The sequence below is a fragment of the Motacilla alba genome, unplaced genomic scaffold (assembly GCF_015832195.1).
Source record: "Motacilla alba alba isolate MOTALB_02 unplaced genomic scaffold, Motacilla_alba_V1.0_pri HiC_scaffold_35, whole genome shotgun sequence".
NCBI classification, from domain to species: domain Eukaryota; kingdom Metazoa; phylum Chordata; class Aves; order Passeriformes; family Motacillidae; genus Motacilla; species Motacilla alba.
In genome coordinates this window covers 1,373,572-1,394,250 of record NW_024037447.1, presented here as the reverse complement: position 1 = coordinate 1,394,250, position 20,679 = coordinate 1,373,572, and the positions used below count along the sequence as shown (strand labels likewise).

Sequence of the window (20,679 nt, the reverse complement as noted above, 5' to 3'; positions counted from 1 at the left end):
GATTTTTAGGCCCTGCCTCACCTGCCCGCAGGTGGAGGAGCTGCACTGGGCACAGGGTGGCACAGGGTGGCACAGGGTGGCACAGGGTGGCACAGGGGTGGGCACAGGGGTGGGCACAGGGTGGCACAGGGTGGGCACAGGGTGGCACAGGGTGGCACAGGGTGACAGAGGGTGGCACAGGGTGGGTGGCACAGGGTGGCACAGCCGTGTCTCACCTGCCGCAGGTGGAGGAGCTGCCATGGGCACAGGTGGCACAGGGTGACAGAGGGTGGCACAGGGTGGCACAGGGGTGGGCACAGGGGTAGGTGCCATGGGCACAGGGTGGCACAGGGTGGCACAGGGTGGCACAGGGTGACAGAGGGTGGCACAGGGTGGCACAGGGTGGGCACAGGGGTGGGCACAGGGTGGCACAGGGTGGGCACAGGGTGGCACAGGGTGGCACAGGGGTGGGCACAGGGTGGGCACAGGGTGGGTGCCATGGGCACAGGGTGGCACAGGGTGGCACAGGGTGGCACAGGGTGGGCACAGGGTGGGTGCCATGGGCACAGGGTGGGCACAGGGTGGCAGAGGGTGGCACAGGGTGGGTGGCACAGGGTGGCACAGCCGTGTCTCACCTGCCGCAGGTGGAGGAGCTGCCATGGGCACAGGTGGCACAGGGTGGCACAGGGGTGGGTGCCATTGGCACAGGGTGGCACAGGGTGACAGAGGGTGGCACAGGGGTGGGCACAGGGTGGCACAGGGTGGCACAGGGTGGCACAGGGTGGGTGGCACAGGGTGGCACAGGGATGGGCACAGGGGTGGGTGCCATGGGCACAGGTGGCACAGGGTGGCACAGGGGTGGGTGCCATGGGCACAGGGTGGCACAGGGTGGCACAGGGTGGCACAGGGTGGCACAGGGTGGGTGGCACAGGGTGGCACAGGGTGTCTCACCTGCCGCAGGTGGAGGAGCTCCGCCGGGCCGTGCTGGCCGCGGGCTCGCGCGCTCGGGACGCGCAGGGGGCGCGGGCCCGGCTGGCGCAGGAGCAGCGGCGGCTCCGGGAGCGGCTGCGGCCCCCGCGGGACCCCCCCGGGAGCACCGGGACCACCGGGACCCCCGGGACCACCGGGACCACCGGGACCCCCGGGAGCACCGGGAGCACCGGGAGCACCGGGAGCACCGGGACCCCCGGGAGCACCGGGAGCACCGGGACCACCGGGACCCCCGGGAGCACCGGGAGCACCGGGAGCACCGGGAGCACCGGGACCCCCGGGAGCACCGGGAGCACCGGGAGCACCGGGAGCACCGGGACCCCCGGGAGCACCGGGAGCACCGGGAGCACCGGGAGCACCGGGACCCCCGGGAGCACCGGGAGCACCGGGACCACCGGGACCCCCGGGAGCACCGGGAGCACCGGGAGCACCGGGAGCGGCCCCGAGCCCGCCCTGCGCGCCCGCTGCGAGCACCTGCAGGAGCTGCTGCGGAGAGAGGCGGGGTCAGCGACACGGGACAGCGACAGGGGACAGCGACAGGGACAGGGACAGGGACAGGGGACAGCGACAGGGACAGGGACAGGGGACAGCGACAGCGACAGGGACGGGGACAGGGACAGGGACAGGGGACAGGGGACAGGGACAGCGACAGGGACAGGGACAGGGGACAGGGGTCAGCGACAGGGACAGGGACAGGGGACAGGGACAGGGGACAGCGACAGGGACAGGGACAGGGGACAGGGACAGGGGACAGGGGACAGGGGATAGGGACAGGGGAAACGGACAGGGAACAGGGACAGGGGACAGGGACAGGGACAGCGACAGGGACAGCGACAGGGGACAGGGACAGGGGATAGGGACAGGGACAGCGACAGGGACAGCGACAGGGGACAGGGACAGGGGATAGGGACAGGGGAAACGGACAGGGAACAGGGACAGGGGACAGGGACAGGGGATGGGGGGGGCAGGGGTTATGGGGGGGGACAAGGGGACAGGGGGGACATGGGGAGGACAGGGGGGACGGGGGGCAGAGGTTTTGGGGGACAGGGGGACAGGGGACAGGGGGGACAGGGGTTATGGGGGGGACAGGGGCGACAGGGGGGACACGGGGGGAACATTGGGGTGATGGGGGGCAGCGGTTATGGGGGGACAGGGGGACAGGGGACGGGGACACGGGGGGACATGGGGAACACGGGGGAAAGCGGGGGCATGGGGGGCAGGGGTTATGGGGGGGACAGGGGACAGGGACAGAGGGACACGGGGGGACACGGGGGGACACGGGGGACAGGGAGGGACAGGGGGGCAGGGGTTATTGGGGGGACAGGGGGACAGGGGACAGGGGCAGGGGGACATGGGGGGGACAGGGGGGCATGGGGGGCAGGGGTTATGGGGGGGACAGGGGACAGGGGGGACACCAGGGGGACACAGGGGGCATGGGGGGGAGAGGGGGGACAGGGGGGGACGGGGGGGACACGGGGGACACCAGTGGGACATGTGGGGACAGCGGGGGGACAGGGGCCATGGGGACGGGGGGCACGGGGGGGACACCGCGGACACGAGGACAGAGAGATGGGGGGACATGGGACAGGGCGACAGGGGGACACGGGTGACACGGAGGACATGGTGACAGGGGGACACGGAGGGACAGAGGGGACACGTGGGGACAGGGGACACAGAGGGGACAAGGGGGCATGGGGGGGACAGGTGGGCATGTGGGGACACGGGGACACCAGGGGACACCAGGGGCACAGGGGGGACACGGAGGGGCAGGGGGACACGGGTGACACGGGTGACACGGGTGACGCAGCTGTCCCTGCTGCAGGGCGCGGGGGGCGCTGTCCCCGGTGGCCGCGGGTCACTCTGTGGGTGACACGGGTGACAGGAGTGACACAGGGTGACCCAGGGGACACAGGTGACTCTGTGGGTGACACGAGTGACACAGGGTGACCCAGGGGACACAGGTGGATCTGTGGGTGACATGGGTGACACAGGGGACACTGTGGGTGACACAGGGTGACCCAGGGGACACAGGTGACTCTGTGGGTGACATGGGTGACACAGGTGACACAGGGGACACTGTGGGTGACACAGGGTGACACAGGGTGACCCAGGGGACACAGGTGGCTCTGTGGGTGACACAGGGTGACCCAGGGGACACAGGGGACACTGTGGGTGACACAGGGTGACCCAGGGGACACAGGTGACTCTTTGGGTGACCCCGGTGACAGGAGTGACACAGGGTGACCCAGGGGACTCAGGTGGCTCTGCGGGTGACACGGGGTGACACAGGGGACACAGGTGACTCCGTGGGTGACCCAGGGGACTCAGGCGGCTCTGTGGGTGACACGGGTGACGCTGTGGGTGACACGGGTGACCCAGGGGACTCAGGTGGCTCGGCGGGTGGCCCGGGTGACCCAGGCGAGCCGGCTGTCCCCGCAGGGCGCGGGTGGCGCTGTCGCGCTCGGCCCGTGTCACCGCGCGTCGCCTGCGGCTGCTGGCGGCCGAGGCCGAGGAGCAGCGGCTGCGGGGGGAGCGCTACCGGCTGCAGGTGCGAGCGCCGCTGCCACCTGTCACCTGTGTCACCTGTGTCACCTGTGTGTCACCTACTGTCACCTGTGTCATCTACTGTCACCTGTGTGTCACCTACTGTCACCTGTGTCACCCGTGTTACCGCTGCCACCTCCTGTCAGCCGCTGCCACCTGTCACCTGTGTCACCTGTGTCACCTGTGTCACCTGTGTGTCACCTGTGTGTCACCCGTGTTACCGCTGCCACCTCCTGTCAGCCGCTGCCACCTCCTGTCAGCCGCTGTCACCTGTCATCTCTCGTCACTTCCTGTCACTCCCATTCCCCGCTGTCACCCGCTGTCACTCGCTGTCACTCACTCGCTGTCACTCACTCGCTGTCACCTCCTGTCCCCTGCCGTCCCCCACGGCCCCTGTGTCCCCACGTGTCCTCCCTGTGCCACAATGTCCCCGAGTCCCCACATCCCCCGCTGTCCCCAATGTCCTCAATCCCGCCGATGTCCCCGATGTCCCCACTGTCCCCAATGTCCCCAATGTCACAAATATCCCCAGTGTCCCCAGTGTCCCCGATGTCCCCAATGTCCCCAACACCCCCAATCCCCCCCAATGTCCCCCTGTCCCCCTGATGTCCCCAATGTCCCCAGCATCCTCAATGTCCCCAATCCCCCCATCCCCCAATGTCCCCAATGTCACCAGTGTCTTCAATGTCCCCAATCCCCCGACTGTCCCCAATCCCCAAATCCCCCCGCTGTCCCCAACATCCCCAATGTCCCCAATCCCCCTGATGTCCCCGCTGTCCCAAATCCCCCAATCCCCCAGTGTCCCCATTCCCCAGTGTCCCCAATGTCCCCCCGCTATCCCCAGTGTCCCCAGTGTCCCCAATATCCCCGCTGTCCCCAATGACCCTGCTGTCCCCACTCCCCGCTGTCCCCAATGTCCCCGCTGTCCCCAATCCCCCAGTGTCCCCAATGTCCCCCCAGTGTCCCCATTCCCCAGTGTCCCCAGTGTCCCCCTGTCCCCAATGTCCCCACTGTCCCCAATGTCCCCCTGCTGTCCCCAATCCCCCAGTGTCCCCCGTGTCCCCAGTGTCCCCATTCCCCAGTGTCCCCGTGTCCCCAGTGTCCCCAGTGTCCCCCTGTCCCCCTGTCCCCATTCCCCAGCTGTCCCCAGGGTCCCCCTGTCCCCAGTGTCCCCGTTCCCCAGTGTCCCCGTTGCCCCCATTCCCCCTGTCCCCAGTGTCCCCATTCCCCAGGGTCCCCAATGTCCCCAGTGTGTCCCCAATGTCCCCAGTGTCCCCAGTGTCCCCAGTGTCCCCAGTGTCCCCCTGTCCCCCTGTCCCCAGTGTCCCCAATTCCCCACTGTCCCCAGTGTCCCCGCTGTCCCCAATGTCCCCAATGTCCCCGTGTCCCCAGTGTCCCCATTCCCCAGTGTCCCCCTGTCCCCCTGTCCCCATTCCCAGTGTCCCCAGTGTCCCCCATTCCCCAGTGTCCCCAGTGTCCCCGCTGTCCCCAGTGTCCCCGCTGTCCCCAGTGTCCCCAATGTCCCCAGTGTCCCCAGTGTCCCCAGTGTCCCCCTGTCCCCAGTGTCCCCAGTGTCCCTGCTGTCCCCAGTGTCCCCAGTGTCCCTGCTGTCCCCGCTGTCCCCAGTGTCCCCAATGTCCCCAGTGTCCCCAGTGTCCCCGTGTCCCCAGTGTCCCCAATGTCCCCCGTGTCCCCAGGCCCGCGCCGCCGAGGCCGCTGGCCGTCTGGTGGCCGAGCAGGTGGCCGCGGTGGCCGCGGGCACGGCCCGGGCGCGGGCCCAGGGCCACCTCCTGCGCCGCCAGCTCGAGGACGTCGGGGACGGCGCCGCGGCCACCGCGCGGCACGTGGCCGTGCTGCGGGCCCGCCTCAGGTGGGCAGCGCCCGCCACGGGGACCTATAGACCCTATGGACCCTATGGAGCCCCTATGGAACCCCTAGAGACCCTATAGACCCTATGGAACCCCTAGAGACCCTATGGACCCTATGGAGCCCCTATAGACCCTATAGACCCTATAGAGCCCATGGAACCCCTATAGAACCCCTATGGAACCTCTATAGACCCTATAGACCCTATGGACCCTATGGAGCCCCTAGAGACCCTATAGACCCTGTGGAACCCCTATAGACCCTATAGAGCCCATGGAACCCCTATAGACCCTATGGACCCTATGGAGCCCCTATAGACCCTATAGACCCTATAGAGCCCATAGAACCCCTATGGAACCCTATAGACCCCTATAGAACCCCTATAGACCCTATGGACCCTATGGAACCCTATAGACCCTATGGAGGCCCTGGAGATCCTATAGACCCTATGGAACCCCTATGGAACCTCTATAGACCCCTATAGAACCCCTATAGACCCTATGGACCCTATGGACCCTATGGAGCCCCTATAGACCCTATAGACCCCATAGAACCCCTATGGAATCTCTATAGACCCCTATAGAACCCTATGGACCCTATAGACCCTATGGACCCTATGGAGCCCCTATGGAACCCTATAGACCCTATGGAACCCTATAGACCCTATAGACCCTATGGAGCCCCTATAGACCCTATAGACCCTATGGAACCCCTATAGAACCCCTATGGAACCCCTATAGACCCTATAGACCCTATGGAACCCCTATAGACCCTATAGAGCCCATGGAACCCCTATAGACCCTATAGACCCTATGGAGCCCCTAGAGACCCTATAGAGCCCATGGGACCCCTATAGACCCTATAGACCCTATGGAACCCCTAGAGACCCTATGGACCCTATGGAGCCCCTAGAGACCCCATGGAACCCCTATAGACCCTATAGACCCTATAGACCCTATGGACCCTATGGAACCCCTAGAGACCCTATAGACCCTGTAGACCCCACAGACCCCCGGAGCCCCTATGGCATGGGGGGGCTGTAGGGGTTCTGTGGGGTCTCTGTGGGTTATTGGGGTCCCTATGGGGTTTATGGGCTCTCTATGGGATATTGGGGTCCCTGTGGGGTCTGTGGGGTGCCAGTGGGGTCAGCGGGGTCTGTGGGGTGTCACTGCGGTCTCTATGGGATACTGGGGTCCCTATGGGGTTTATGGGCTCTCTATGGGATACTGGGGTCCCTATGGGGTCAGTGGGGTGTCAGTGGGGTCAGTGGGGTCAGTGGGGTCAGCGGGGTCAGTGGGGTCCCATATGGGCTCTCTGTGGGATATTGGGGTCCCTATGGGGTCAGTGGGGTGCCAGTGGGGTCAGCGGGGTCAGTGGGGTCAGTGGGGTCCCATATGGGCTCTCTATGGGATACTGGGGTCCCTGTGGGGTCTGTGGGGTGCCAGTGGGGTCTGTGGGGTCAGTGGGGTCAGCGGGGTCAGTGGGGTCAGTGGGGTCCCATATGGGCTCTCTATGGGATACTGGGCTCCATGTGGGGTCAGTGGGGTCAGTGGGGTCCCATATGGGGTCTCTGTGGGATATTGGGGTCCCTGTGGGGTCAGTGGGGTCTCTATGGGGTATCTATGGGATATTGGGGTCTCTGTGGGGTCTCTATGGGATGTTGGGGTCTCTATGGGGTCCCTGTGGGGTCAGTGGGGTGTCAGCGGGGTCTGTGGGGTCTGTGGGGTCAGTGGGGTCTGTGGGGTCAGTGGGGTGTCACTGGGGTCTCTATGGGATACTGGGGTCCCTGTGGGGTCAGTGGGGTCTCTATGGGATGTTGGGGTCTCTATGGGGTCCCCGTGGTGTCAGCGGGGTGTCAGTGGGGTGTCAGTGGGGTCAGTGGGGTCAGTGGGGTCAGTGGGGTCAGTGGGGTCAGTGGGGTGTCAGCGGGGTCTCTGTGGGTCAGTGGGGTCCCTGTGGGATATTGGGGTCCCTATGGGGTCAGTGGGGTGTCAGTGGGGTCAGTGGGGTCCCTGTGGGGTCAGTGGGGTCCCTGTGGGATATTGGGGTCCCTATGGGGTCAGCGGGGTGTCCCCTCCCGCGCAGGTGTGACCCCATGAGCCTGTCCCGCACGGTGCGGCGGATGCTGCGGGGCGGCGACAGCGACAGCGACAGCGACAGCGACAGCGACAGCGACAGCGACAGCGGCCCCGCCCCCAGCGCTGCGGGCACCCCCTGAACCCCCCGACCCCAAATCCCGCCCCGAACCCCAACCCCAAAACCACAAAACCCCAAAAGCACAAAACCCCAAAACCCCAAACCCGACCCCCAAAACCACAAACCCGACCCCCAAAACCACAAACCCGAACCCCAAAACCGACCCCCAAAACCACAAACCCGACCCCCAAAACCACAAACCCGAACCCCAAAACCACAAACCCGAACCCCAAACCCGACCCCAAAACCACAAACCCGAACCCCAAACCCGACCCCCAAAACCACAAACCCGAACCCCAAAACCACAAACCCGAACCCCAAACCCGACCCCAAAACCACAAACCCGAACCCCAAAACCCCCCAGGATCTTTCCAACCCCCCCTCAGTCTGCTGAAGGAGGTGGGCAAGACCCTTTTTATCCCAATTTTGGGGTGAAATCCCCCAAAACTCCTCCAGGACACCCCAAAATCCCCCAGGACACCCCAAAATCACCCAGGACACCCCAAAACCGTGTTCACCCTCATTGGGGGGGCTGAAACCCCCAAAACCCCACCAGGATCTCTCCAACCCCCCCCAGTCTGCTCAGAGCGGAGGCCAAGACCCTTTTTATCCCAATTTTTGGGTGAAATCCCCCAAAATCTCCCACGGGACCCCAAAATCCCCCAGGACACCCCAAACCCTCATTGGGGGGGCTGAAACCCCCAAAACCCCACCAGGATCTCTCCAACTCCCCCCAGTCTGCTCAGAGCGGAGGCCAAGACCCTTTTAATCCCAATTTTTGGGTGAAATCCCCCAAAATCCCCCGCGGGACCCCAAAATCCGCTGGGGGCACCCCAAAACCGTCTTCATCCTCGTTGGGAGGGCTGAAACCCCCCAATAAAACCCCACGATTTCTCCAAACCCTCCGCGATCTGCTCGGGGCGGGGCCGAGACCCTTTTTATCCCGGTTTGGGGGGTGAAATCCCCCAAAAACCCCCAAAAACCCCCCAAAAACCCCAAAATCCCCCCAAATCCCCCCAAAAGCCGCCGGGGGAGGGGCGCGCCACGCCCGCGGAGAGGGGCGGGGCTTGCATAGGTAATGAGGCGGGGGCGCGGCCCGTCTGGCCAATCACAGCGCGGGATGCAAATGAGGCGCGGCCTCGGCGGGCGGGCGCCGTTCTCGCAGCCCCCGGGAGTTCTCGCGAGACTTCCGGGGGAGGCCGCGGCGGCGGCGGCGGGATGGGAGCGCCGAGGTGGGGCCGGGAAAAGCGAGGGAAAAACGGGGAAAAACGGGGAAAAAGCGGGGAAAAGCGGCCGAACGGGACGGGACGGGGCGAGGGGAGGCGGGCCAGGCCGTTGTGGGGGGATGTCAGGCCGTTGGGGGCGGGCGGAGCGGGGCAGGCCCTGCGTGAGGGGGTGGGGGGGGGGGGCAGGGCCGCGCTGAGGGAGGACGGGCCGGGGGGTTCGGGGGGGACGCCGCGGGGTTTTGGGGGTGTGCCCGGGGATTTGGGGAGCCCAGTGACACCCCTGTTCCCTGCAGATGCCCCGGCACTGCTCCGCCGCCGGCTGCTGCACCCGCGACACCCGCGACACGCGCGGCAGAGGCATCTCCTTCCACCGGTGAGGGACCCCGGAGGGAGGGAGGGACACCCCCAGCCCCCCGAGTCCCCACAGCGACCGTGACACCCCGCCCCCCGTCACCGGTGCCACCCCCCCTAGCGACGGCTGGCACCGGTGTCACCCCCCGCCCCTCCGGAATGGGCTGGCCCATCTGTCACCCCCCCCCCCATTTGAGCAATGGGCTGTCCCAGCTGTCAACCCCTCCTCCCCAGCAATGGGCTGGCCCAGGTGTCACTGTCACCCCTCCCCAGCAATGGGCTGTCCCAGCTGTCAACCCCCCCCCCCCCCCGCCAGGAATGGGCTGTCCCAGGTGTGTCTGTCCCCCCCCCCCCCCCGCCAGGAATGGGCTGTCCCAGGTGTGTCTGTCCCCCCCCCCCATTTGAGCAATGGGCTGTCCCAGGTGTGTCAACCCCCCCCCTCCCCAGCAATGGGCTGGCCCAGGTGTCACTGTCACCCCTCCCCAGCAATGGGCTGTCCCAGCTGTCAACCCCCCCCCCCGCCAGGAATGGGCTGTCCCAGGTGTGTCTGTCCCCCCCCCCATTTGAGCAATGGGCTGGCCCAGCTGTCACTGTCACCCCCCCCCAGCAATGGGCTGGCCCAGGTGTGTCTGTCCCCCCCCCCATTTGAGCAATGGGCTGTCCCAGCTGTCACTGTCACCCCCCCCCATCAATGGGCTGTCCCACTGTCCCAGGTGTGTCTGTCCCCCCCCACCATCAATGGGCTGTCCCAGGTGTGTCTGTCCCCCCCCATTTGAGGGATGGTTCGGCCCTGTCCCCCTGGAAGGGCCCGGCCGGACCGTTCCATTCCCAGGTGCGCGGGGGGGAGGAAGGTTCAGCCCTGCTGAAATTGGGGATGGGGGGGGGGACTGCAGCCTCGTGTCACCTGTGTGTCACCTGTGTGTCACCCATCACCTGTGTGTCACCTGTGTGTCACCTGTGTGTCACCCATCACCTGTGTGTCATCTGTGTCACCTGTTTCACCTTTGTCAACTTTGTGACTTCTGTCACCTGTGTCACCTGTGTGACTTGTGTCACCTGTGTCATCTGTGTGACATGTCACCTTTGTGACCTTTGCCACCTGTGTCACCTGTGTGTCACCTGTTTCACCTTTGTCAACTTTGTGACCTTTGCCACCTGTGTCACCCGTGTGTCACCTGTGTCCTCCGTGTCCTCCCATGTCCCCATCCTCTTGTGTCCCCTCCTGCTCCTGCGTCCCCCTGTCACCCGTGTCACCCCCCAGGAATGTCACCTCCCCCAGCAATGGCCTGTCCCTGTCCCCAGTGTCCCCTCAGTGTCCCCAGTGTCCCCATACAATGTCCCCAATGTCCCTGTCACTGTCCCCATACAATGTCCCTGTCCCCATCTCTTCCCAATGTCCCCGTGTCTCCGTTAGTGTCCCCAGTGTCCCCTCAGTGTCCCTGTCACCGGCCCCATTGCTGTCCCCAGGCTGCCGTGGTGGGATGACCCCTGGTGGGCGCAGTCCCCAATGTCCCCATGTCCCCAATGTCCCAATGTCCCCGTTAATGTCCCCAATGTCCCCCCTTGCTGTCCCAGGCTGCCGCAGCAGGACAGCCCCTGGCGGGTGCAGTCCCCAATGTCCCCTCAGTGTCCCCATGTCCCCAATGTCCCAGTGTCCCCTCAATGTCCCCGGTGTCCCCAATGTCCCCAATGTCCCCTCGGTGTCCCCGATGTCCCCAGGCTGCCGCGGCGGGACGACCCCCGGTGTGCACATGCCCCGTGTCCCCTCAATGTCCCCAATGTCCCCTCGGTGTCCCCGATGTCCCCAATGTCCCAGTGTCCCCAGTGTCCCCAATGTCCCCAATGTCCCAGTGTCCCCAATGTCCCCAGTGTCCCCAATGTCCCAGTGTCCCCAATGTCCCCAATGTCCCAGTGTCCCCGATGTCCCCAGTGTCCCCAATGTCCCCAATGTCCCCACAATGTCCCCAATGTCCCCAGTGTCCCCATGTCCCCTCAATGTCCCCCCGATGTCCCCAGGCTGCCGCGGCGGGACGACCCCCGGTGTGCACATGCCCCGTGTCCCCTCAGTGTCCCCAATGTCCCTGGTGTCCCCAGTGTCCCCGTGTCCCCAGTGTACCCAGTGTCCCCAATGTCCCCAATGTCCCCTCAGTGTCCCCAATGTCCCCTCAATGTCCCCAATGTCCCCTCGGTGTCCCCGATGTCCCCAATGTCCCCGTGTCCCCAGTGTCCCCTCAGTGTCCCCTTGGTGTCCCCAGTGTCCCCAATGTCCCCCCGGTGTCCCCAGGCTGCCGCGGCGGGACGACCCTCGGCGCGCGCAGTGGCTGGAGAACAGCCGGCGGCGGGACCCGGCCGGGGGCGGGCGCTGGGACCCCAGCTCCAAATACATCTACTTCTGCTCGCAGCACTTCGAGCGGCACTGCTTCGAGCTCGTGGGCTACAGGTGAGCACGGGGGTGTACAGGTGTGCTCAGGTGTGCTCAGGTGTGCCCAGGTGTGCTCAGGTGTGTGTACAGGTGTGCTCAGGTGTGCTCAGGTGTGCTCAGGTGTGCCCAGGTGTGCTCAGGTGAGCTCCAAATACATCTACTTCTGCTCGCAGCACTTCGAGCGGCACTGCTTCGAGCTCGTGGGGTACAGGTGAGCACGGGGGTGTACAGGTGTGTGTACAGGTGAGCTCAGGTGTGCTCAGGTGTGCTCAGGTGTGCTCAGGTGTGTGTACAGGTGTGCTCAGGTGTGCTCAGGTGTGCTCAGGTGTGCCCAGGTGTGCTCAGGTGAGCTCCAAATACATCTACTTCTGCTCGCAGCACTTCGAGCGGCACTGCTTCGAGCTCGTGGGATACAGGTGAGCACGGGGGGCTCAGGTGAGCTCAGGTGTGCTCAGGTGTGTGTACAGGTGTGCTCAGGTGTGCTCAGGTGTGTGTACAGGTGAGCTCAGGTGTGCTCAGGTGTGCTCAGGTGAGCTCAGGTGTGCCCAGGTGAGCTCCAAATACATCTACTTCTGCTCGCAGCACTTCGAGCGGCACTGCTTCGAGCTCGTGGGATACAGGTGAGCTCGGGTGTGCTCAGGTGAGCTCAGGTGTGCTCAGGTGTGCTCAGGTGAGCTCAGGTGTGCTCAGGTGTGTGTACAGGTGTGCCCAGGTGTGCTCAGGTGTGCCCAGGTGAGCTCAGGTGTGTGCCCAGGTGTGCTCAGGTGAGCTCAGGTGTGCTCAGGTGTGCCCAGGTGTGCCCAGGTGTGCTCAGGTGAGCTCCAAATACATCTACTTCTGCTCGCAGCACTTCGAGCGGCACTGCTTCGAGCTCGTGGGGTACAGGTGAGCACGGGGGTGTACAGGTGTGCCCAGGTGTGTGTACAGGTGAGCTCAGGTGTGCTCAGGTGAGCTCAGGTGTGCTCAGGTGTGCTCAGGTGAGCTCAGGTGAGCTCAGGTGTGCCCAGGTGTGTGTACAGGTGTGCTCAGGTGTGCCCAGGTGTGCTCAGGTGTGTGTACAGGTGTGCTCAGGTGTGCTCAGGTGTGCTCAGGTGTGCTCAGGTGTGTGTACAGGTGAGCTCAGGTGTGTGTACAGGTGAGCTCAGGTGTGCTCAGGTGTGCTCAGGTGTGCCCAGGTGTGCTCAGGTGAGCTCCAAATACATCTACTTCTGCTCGCAGCACTTCGAGCGGCACTGCTTCGAGCTCGTGGGATACAGGTGAGCACGGGGGTGTACAGGTGTGCCCAGGTGTGTGTACAGGTGTGCTCAGGTGTGTGTACAGGTGAGCTCAGGTGTGCTCAGGTGTGCCCAGGTGTGTGTACAGGTGTGCTCAGGTGTGCTCAGGTGTGCTCAGGTGTGTACAGGTGTGCCCAGGTGTGCTCAGGTGTGCCCAGGTGTGCCCAGGTGTGCCCAGGTGTGCTCAGGTGTGCCCAGGTGAGCTCCAAATACATCTACTTCTGCTCGCAGCACTTCGAGCGGCACTGCTTCGAGCTCGTGGGGTACAGGTGAGCACGGGGGTGTACAGGTGTGTGTACAGGTGTGTGTACAGGTGTGTGTACAGGTGTGCTCAGGTGTGCCCAAGTGTGTGTACAGGTGAGCTCAGGTGTGCCCAGGTGTGCTCAGGTGAGCTCAGGGGTGTGTACAGGTGAGTTCAGGTGTGCTCAGGTGTGCCCAGGTGTGCCCAGGTGTGTGTACAGGTGAGCTCAGGTGTGCCCAGGTGTGCCCAGGTGAGCTCAGGTGTGCCCAGGTGTGTGTACAGGTGTGCTCAGGTGTGCCCAGGTGTGCCCAGGTGAGCTCAGGTGTGCTCAGGTGTGTGTACAGGTGTGCTCAGGTCAGCTCAGGTGTGCTCAGGTGTGTCCTGGGGCTGCAGGTGAGGCTGCAGGTGAGTGGGGATTCTGGGGGTGCTGCAGGTGGGGCTGGGGGGGCCTGTAGGTGGGATTTGGGGGGCTGCAGGTGGGGCTGGGAGCTGCAGGTGAGCCTGGAGCCTCCAGGTGAGTTTGGGGGGCTGCAGATGGGACCTGGGGTGCTGCAGGTGACTTTGGGGTGCTGCAGGTGAGTTTGGGGGGCTGCAGGTGAGAGGAACCCCCAGGTATTCCAGGTGCCCCCCAGGTGTTGGGGCCCCCCTGGTTTTGGGGTCCCCCCAGTTTTGGGGTGCCCCGTTTTTGAGGTGTCCCTGACCCCCCTGGTTTGGGGTCCCCCTGACCCCCCCCGTTTTCGGGGTGCCCCTGATCCCCCCGGTTTTGGGGTGCCCCGGTTTTGGGGCGCCCCGTTTTTGGGGTGCCCCTGACCCCCCGATTTTGGGGTGCCCCTGACCCCCCGATTTTGGGGTGCCGCTGCCCCCTCCGGTTTGGGGTCCCCCGTTTTTGGGGTGCCCCGTGTGGGGTGCCGCTGACCCCCGTGTTTTGGGGGGCCCTGTTTTTGGGGTGCCCTGTTTTTGTGGTGCCCCGTTTTTGGGGTGTCGCTGACCCCCTGGTTTGGGGTCTCCCCCGTTTTTGGGGTGCCCCGGTTTTGGGGTGCTGCTGACCCCCCGGTTTTGGGGTGCCCCGTTTTTGGGGTGTCCCTAATTCCCCCGGTTTTGGGGTGCCCCGTTTTCGGCGTGCCCCAGTTTTGGGGTGCCCCCGTTTTTGAGGTGTCCCTGACCCCCCCGGTTTTGGGGTTCCCCGTTTCGGGGTGCCACTGACCCCCATGGTTTGGGGTGCCCCATTTTCGGGGTCCCCCCCGGTTCCGGGGTGCCCCATTTTCGGGGTCCCCCCCGGTTTCGGGGTGCCGCTGACCCCCGTGGTTTGGGGTTCCCCATTTTTGGGGTCCCCCCGGTTTCCGGGGTGCCGCTAACCCCCGTGGTTTGGGGTGCCCCATTTTCGGGGTGCCCCGTTTCAGGGTGCCGCTGACCTCCGTGGTTTGGGGTTCCCCATTTTTGGGGTCCCCCCTGTTTCCGGGGTGCCGCTGACCCCCGTGGTTTGGGGTTCCCCATTTTCGGGGTCCCCCCCGGTTTCGGGGTGCCCCATTTTCGGGGTCCCCCCCGGTTTCGGGGCGCCCCTGACCCCCGTGGTTTGGGGTGCCCCATTTTCGGGGTCCCCCCCGTTTCGGGGTGCCGCTGACCCCCGTGGTTTGGGGTTCCCCATTTTCGGGGTCCCCCCGTTTTGGGGTGCCCCTGACCCCCGTTTCCGCAGCGGCTATCACCGCCTGAAGGAGGGCGCCGTGCCCACCGTGTTCGCCCCCGGCCCCGCGCGGCCCCCCCGGCCCCCCAAGCCCCCCCCGGCCGGCGACCCCCCGAGACCCCCGCGGGGCACCCGCAGGTGGAGGTGAGCGGGGGCTGGGGGGATTTGGGGGGGCTTTGGGGGATTTGGGGGGCTTTGGGAGGGGTTTGGGGGGCTTTGGGAGGGGTTTTGGGGGGATTTGAGGGGCTTTAGGGGGTTTTGGGGGGGCTTTGGGGTGAGGTTTGGGGGAGGTTTTGGGGGGTTTGGGGGGTTTTGAGGAGGTTTGGGGGGGCTTTGCGGGAGGTTTGGGGGTCTTTGGGGGGATTTGGGGGGGCTTTGGGGGGGCTTTGAGGGGGTTTTGGGAGGATTTGGGGGGGGTTGGGGGGTTTGGGGGGCTTTGAGGGGGGCTTTGGGAGGGGTTTGGGGGGCTTTGGGGGGTTTTGGGGGGATTTGAGGGGGTTTTGGGGAGGTTTGGGGGGGCTTTGGGAGGGGTTTGGGGGGAGTTTGGGGGGATTTGGGGGGGGGTTGGAGGGGATTTGGGGGGGGGTTTGGAGGGGTTTTGGGGGTCTTTGGGGGGTCTTTGGGGGGCTTTGGGGGGGGGGTTGGGGGGAGATTTTGGGGAGGCTTTGGGGGAGGTTTTGGGGGGGATTTGTGGGGGATTTGGGGCGGTTTGGGGGGAGTTTGGGGGGGGCTTTGGGGTATTTGGGGGGGCTTTGGGGGAGGTTTTGGGGGGATTTGTGGGGGATTTGGGGGCGGTTTGGGGGAGTTTGGAGGGGGGGGGGCTTTGGGGGGATTTGGGGGGCTTTGGGGGGGAGTTTGGGGGGCTTTGAGGGGGCTTTGGGGGGGTTTTGGGGGCTTTGGGGGGATTTGGGGGGATTTGGGGGGCTTTGGGGGGATTTGGGGGGGTTTTGGGGGGATTTGGGGGTTTTGGGGGGGGGTTGGGGGGGCTTTGGGGGATTTGGGGGGGTTTGGGGGGGGCTTTTAGGGGTTTTGGGGGGGGCTTTGGGGGGATTTGGGGAGCTTTGGTGGGGGCTTTGGGGGAGCTTTGGTGGGGGATTTGGGGGGGTTTGGGGGTTTTGGGGGTGTTTGGGGGCTTTGGGGGGTCTCGGGGCTCCCCAGTTCATCCCAGTACAGCCGGAGCCCTGCCCTTCCCTGCCGGGCCCGCGGGACCCCCGGGACCCCCACCCCCGGACCCCCCATTTCCCTGGACCCCCCCCATTTCCCCCAGACCCCCCCATTTCCCCCAGACCCCCCCAATTCCCTGGACCCCCCAATTCCCCCCGACCCCTCCCACCCCGGGACCCTCAGGATGCTCCGGGGCTGTTTTGGGGTCTCTCTGAGGATATTTTGGGGTCTCTCTGGGCTGTTTTGGGGGTCACTCCGATGGTATTTTGGGGTCTCTCCGGTGCTGTTTTGGGGTCTCTCCGGGGATATTTTGGGGTCTCTCCAGGGATATTTTGGGCTCTCTCCAGAATCTCTCGGGATATTTGGGGGCTATTTTGGGGTCTCTCCGGGGCTATTTTGGGGTCTCTCCGGGCTATTTTGGGGGTCTTTCCATGGATATTTTCGGGTCTCTCCAGGGCTATTTTGGGGTCTCTCCAGGGATATTTGGGAATCTCTCTGGGGATATTTGGGGGCTATTTTGGGGTCTCTCCAGGGCTATTTTGGGGTCTCTCTGGGAGTATTTTGGGGTCCCTCCAATGGTATTTTGGGGTCTCTCCGGGCTATTTTGGGGTCTCTCCAGGGCTATTTTCGGGGTCTCTCTGGTGCTATTTTGGGGTCTCTCCGGGGCTGTTTTGCAGGTTTCTCAGGGGCTGTTTTGGGGTCTCTCCAGGGGTATTTTGGGGTCTCTCCGGGGCTATTTTGGGGTCTCCGGTGCTGGTTTTGGGGACTCTCTGGGCTGTTTTGGGGTCACTCCGATGGTATTTTGGGGTCTCTCCGGTGCTGTTTTGGGGGTCTCTCCGGGGATATTTTGGGGTCTCTCCCGGGATATTTTGGGGTCTCTCCCATGGTATTTTGGGGTCTCTCCCATGATATTTTGGGGTCTCTCCCATGGTATTTTGGGGTCTCTCCAGGGATGTTTTCGGGGTCTCTCTGGGCTGTTTTGGGGTCTCTCCAGGGATGTTTTCGGGGTCTCTCTGGGCTGTTTTGGGGTCTCTCCAGGGATATTTTGGGCTCTCTCCAGAATCTCTCTCGGGATATTTGGGGGATATTTTGGGGTCTCTCCAGGGCTATTTTGGGCTCTCTCCAGAATCTCTCTCGGGATATTTGGGGGATATTTTGGGGTCTCTCCAGGGCTATTTTGGGGTCTCTCCGGGCTATTTTGGGGGTCTCTCCATGGATATTTTGGGGTCTCTCAGGTGCTGTTTTGGGCTCTCTCCAGGGATATTTGGGAATCTCTCCGGGGATATTTGGGGGCTATTTTGGGGTCTCTCCAGGGGTATTTTGGGGTCTCTCCGGGGCTATTTTGGGGTCTCTCTGGGAGTATTTTGGGGTCCCTCCAATGGTATTTGGGGGTCTCTCCGGGCTATTTTGGGGGTCTCTCTGGGGCTATTTTGGGGTCTCTCCAGGGCTGTTTTGGGGTCTCTCCGGGGATATTTTGGGGTCTCTCTGATGCTGTTTTGGGGGTCTCTCCGGGGCTGTTTTGGGGTCTCTCAGGGGCTGTTTTGCAGGTTTCTCAGGGGCTGTTTTGGGGTCTCTCCAGGGGTAATTTTGGGGTCTCTCCAGGGGTATTTTGGGGTCTCTCTGGGGCTATTTTGGGGGTCTCTCTGGGGCTATTTTGGGGTCTCTCCAGGGCTGTTTTGGGGTCTCTCCGGGGATATTTTGGGGTCTCTCTGATGCTGTTTTGGGGGTCTCTCCGGGGCTGTTTTGGGGTCTCTCAGGGGCTGTTTTGGGGTCTCTCCAGGGGTATTTTGGGGTCACTCTGATGGTATTTTAGCGTCTCCCCAGGGCTATTTTGGGGTCTCTCCAGGGCTATTTTGGGGTCTCTCCAGGGCTATTTTGGGGTCACTCCGATGGTATTTTGGGGTCTCTCCGGGGCTGTTTTGGGGGGTCTCTCCAGGGCTATTTTGGGGTCTCTCCGGGCTATTTTGGGGTCTCTCCGGGGCTATTTTGGGGTCTCTCTGGGAGTATTTTGGGGTCCCTCCAATGGTATTTGGGGGTCTCTCCGGGCTATTTTGGGGGTCTTTCCAGGGCTATTTTGGGGTCTCTCTGGGGCTGTTTTGGGGTCTTTCCCATGATATTTTGGGGTCTCTCCGGGGCTATTTTGGGGTCACTCCGATGGTATTTTGGGGTCTCTCCGGGGCTGTTTTGGGGGGTCTCTCCAGGGCTATTTTGGGGTCTCTCCGGGGCTATTTTCGGGTCTCTCCGGGGCTATTTTGGGCTCTCTCCAGGGATATTTGGGAATCTCTCTGGGGATATTTGAGGGATATTTTGAGGTCTCTCCAGGGGTATTTTGGGGTCTCTCCGGGGCTGTTTTGGGCGTCCCTCCAATGGTATTTTGGGCGTCTCTCCGGGCTATTTTGGGGGTCTTTCCATGGGTATTTCGGCGTCTCTCCGGTGCTATTTTGGGGTCTCTCCAGGGCTGTTTTGGGGTCTCTCCGGGCTGTTTTGGGCTCTCTCCGCGCTGACCCCCGCCCCCTGTCCCCGCAGACGGGACCCCCTCCCGGCCCCGCCGCCCCCGCCGTTGCCCTCGGACGTCTCCTGCTTCCCGCGGGACTCCAAGGACCCCGGCCCGCCCCCGGCCGGCGACCACGGCGGGGTCCCGGCGCTGCCCGGCGCCTCGGGCTCCATCCCGGAGCCCCTCCTGGTGGCCACGGGCGACGAGGTGGCCGCGACGGCCCCGGCCCTGCCCGAGGGAGCCCCCCCGAGCCCCGCGGGCCCCCCGGCGCCGCCGTCGCCGTCGCTGTTCATGCTGCGGCTGCCGCCCCGCGCCGGCTCCTACATCCAGAGCGAGCACAGCTACCAGGTGGGCAGCGCGCTGCTCTGGAAGCGCCGCGCCGAGGCCGCGCTGGACGCGCTGGACAAAGCCCAGAGGCAGCTCCAGGCCGGCAAACGCCGCGAGCAGCGGCTGCGGCTGCGCCTGGCCGAGCTGCAGAGGGAGCGCAGAGCCGGCCCCGAGCCGCGCCGCAGCGCCCGGGAGCGCCCCGAGGCGCTCGGAGACGCGGCGGGGCGGTGAGCAGCGCGGCGAGCTCGGAGGCGGCGCGGAGGTTTGTAAATAAAGGGTTTTACCCGGCGGGTGCGGCTGGTGGAGCTCCGCGGGGAGGAGAGAACGGAGGAGCTCCGGGGAGCGCCGGGAGCTGCGGCTGGTGGAGCTCCGCGGGGAGGAGGGAACGGAGGAGCTCCGGGGGGAGGAGGGAACGGAGGAGCTCCAGGGGGAGGAGAGAACGGAGGAGCTCCAGGGAGCGGCGGGAGCTGCGGCTGGTGGAGCTCCGCGGGGAGGAGAGAACGGAGGAGCTCCAGGGAGCCCGCGGAGCTGCGGCTGGTGGAGCTCCAGAGGGAGAGGAGAGCGCGCTCCGAGCCGCGGAGGAGCTCCGGGGAGCCTGTGGAGCTGCGGCTGGTGGAGCTCCACGGGGAGGAGAGAACGGAGGAGCTCCAGGGAGCCGGTGGAGCTGCGGCTGGTGGAGCTCCACGGGGAGGAGAGAACGGAGGAGCTCCAGGGAGCCGGTGGAGCTGCGGCTGGTGGAGCTCCAGAGGGAGGAGAGAACGGAGGAGCTCCAGGGGGAGGAGAGAACGGAGGAGCTCCAAGAAGCCCGCGGAGCTGCGGCTGGTGGAGCTCCAGGGGGAGGAGAGAACGGAGGAGCTCCAAGAAGCCCGCGGAGCTGCGGCTGGTGGAGCTCCAGGGGTAGGGGAGAGCGGGCTCCGAGCCGCGGAGGAGCTCCAGGGGTAGGAGAGCTGCGGCTGGTGGAGCTCCGCGGGGAGGAGAGAACGGAGGAGCTCCGGGGAGCGCCGGGAGCTGCGGCTGGTGGAGCTCCAGAGGGAGGAGAGCGGACCCCGAGCCGCGGAGGAGCTCCAGAGGGAGGAGAGGAGACTCGGAGCCGCGGAGGAACTCCAGGGGTAGGGGAGAGCGGGCTCCGAGCCGCGGAGGAGCTCCAGGGAGCGCCGGGAGCTGCGGCTGGTGGAGCTCCGCGGGGAGGAGAGAACGGAGGAGCTCCAGGGAGCCCGCGGAGCTGCGGCTGGTGGAGCTCCAGAGGGAGAAGAGCGGGCTCCGAGCCGCGGAGGAGCTCCAGGGGGAGGAGAGGAGACTCGGAGCCGCTCCTGATTAGCCACTAATTAATCTTAGCTAATTACCCCGGGGCCATCGGCATCCTGTGGCCACCGCGGAGCCGCTGCCACCCCAAAAAAACCTCAAATGCCCCAAATCCTTTGGCAGCCAAAAACGGGAATCGAGGCTTTCATTTCCAGCTTCAAACCTCCCCAGAGTTCTGATTAGCCACTAATTAATCTCTGCTAATTAACCCGGGGCCATCAGCGCCCCGGGGCCACCGCGGAGCCGCTGCCACCCCAAAAGAGACCCAAAAATGAGAATTGAGGGTTTAATTTCCACCGACCCCAAGGTGCTCCAGACCTGCCCAAAGTGCCGGGGAAGGCTAATTAGTGCTGATTAACCACTAATTAATCTCTGCTAATTAACCCGGGGCCATCAGTGCCCTGGGTCTACCCCGGAGCCGCTGCCACCCCAAAAAAAGACTCAAAAATGAGAATTGAGGGTTTCATTTCCAGCAAGTCCGAGGTGCTCCAGACCTGCCCAAAGTGCCGGGGGAGGCTAATTAGTGCTGATTAGCCACTAATTAATCTTTGCTAATTAACCCGGGGCCATCAGTGCCCCGGGTCCACCGCGGAGCCGCTGCCACCCCAAAAAAAGACTCGGA

At 64.5% G+C, this 20,679-nt stretch overlaps 2 protein-coding genes across 2 annotated transcripts in view; both read left to right on the top strand.

The window, feature by feature from the left end:
* The window catches only part of LOC119696706, a 29,735-nt gene extending 22,098 nt beyond the window's left edge, over positions 1-7,637 (top strand). Inside the window, exons 8-12 of the mRNA XM_038126509.1 lie at positions 940-1,049; positions 1,326-1,472; positions 3,409-3,517; positions 5,211-5,383; positions 7,465-7,637. Of these exons, the coding sequence (XP_037982437.1) occupies positions 940-1,049; positions 1,326-1,472; positions 3,409-3,517; positions 5,211-5,383; positions 7,465-7,597 (672 nt within the window). The 3' untranslated portion in view covers positions 7,598-7,637. The remainder of the gene's footprint in view (positions 1-939; positions 1,050-1,325; positions 1,473-3,408; positions 3,518-5,210; positions 5,384-7,464) is intronic.
* A 1,100-nt stretch (positions 7,638-8,737) lies between these two features.
* Positions 8,738-19,043, top strand: THAP7 (THAP domain containing 7). Its single transcript, XM_038126569.1, has 5 exons — positions 8,738-8,807; positions 9,095-9,174; positions 11,437-11,592; positions 14,783-14,914; positions 18,461-19,043. Exons 2-5 carry the CDS (start codon positions 9,095-9,097, stop codon positions 18,984-18,986), a joined length of 894 nt encoding a protein of 297 aa, XP_037982497.1. The 5' UTR covers positions 8,738-8,807; the 3' UTR covers positions 18,987-19,043.
* Positions 19,044-20,679: the final 1,636 nt, after the last annotated feature.

Bases quoted from the DNA above. Each gene is read 5' to 3' on its own strand.
- THAP7 (XM_038126569.1), top strand. From the start codon at position 9,095: ATGCCCCGGCACTGCTCCGCCGCCGGCTGCTGCACCCGCGACACCCGC. The intron at 9,175-11,436 runs GTGAGGGACCCC...CGGTGTCCCCAG, and splicing joins AGAGGCATCTCCTTCCACCG to GCTGCCGCGGCGGGACGACC. The intron at 14,915-18,460 runs GTGAGCGGGGGC...CTGTCCCCGCAG, and splicing joins CGGGGCACCCGCAGGTGGAG to ACGGGACCCCCTCCCGGCCC.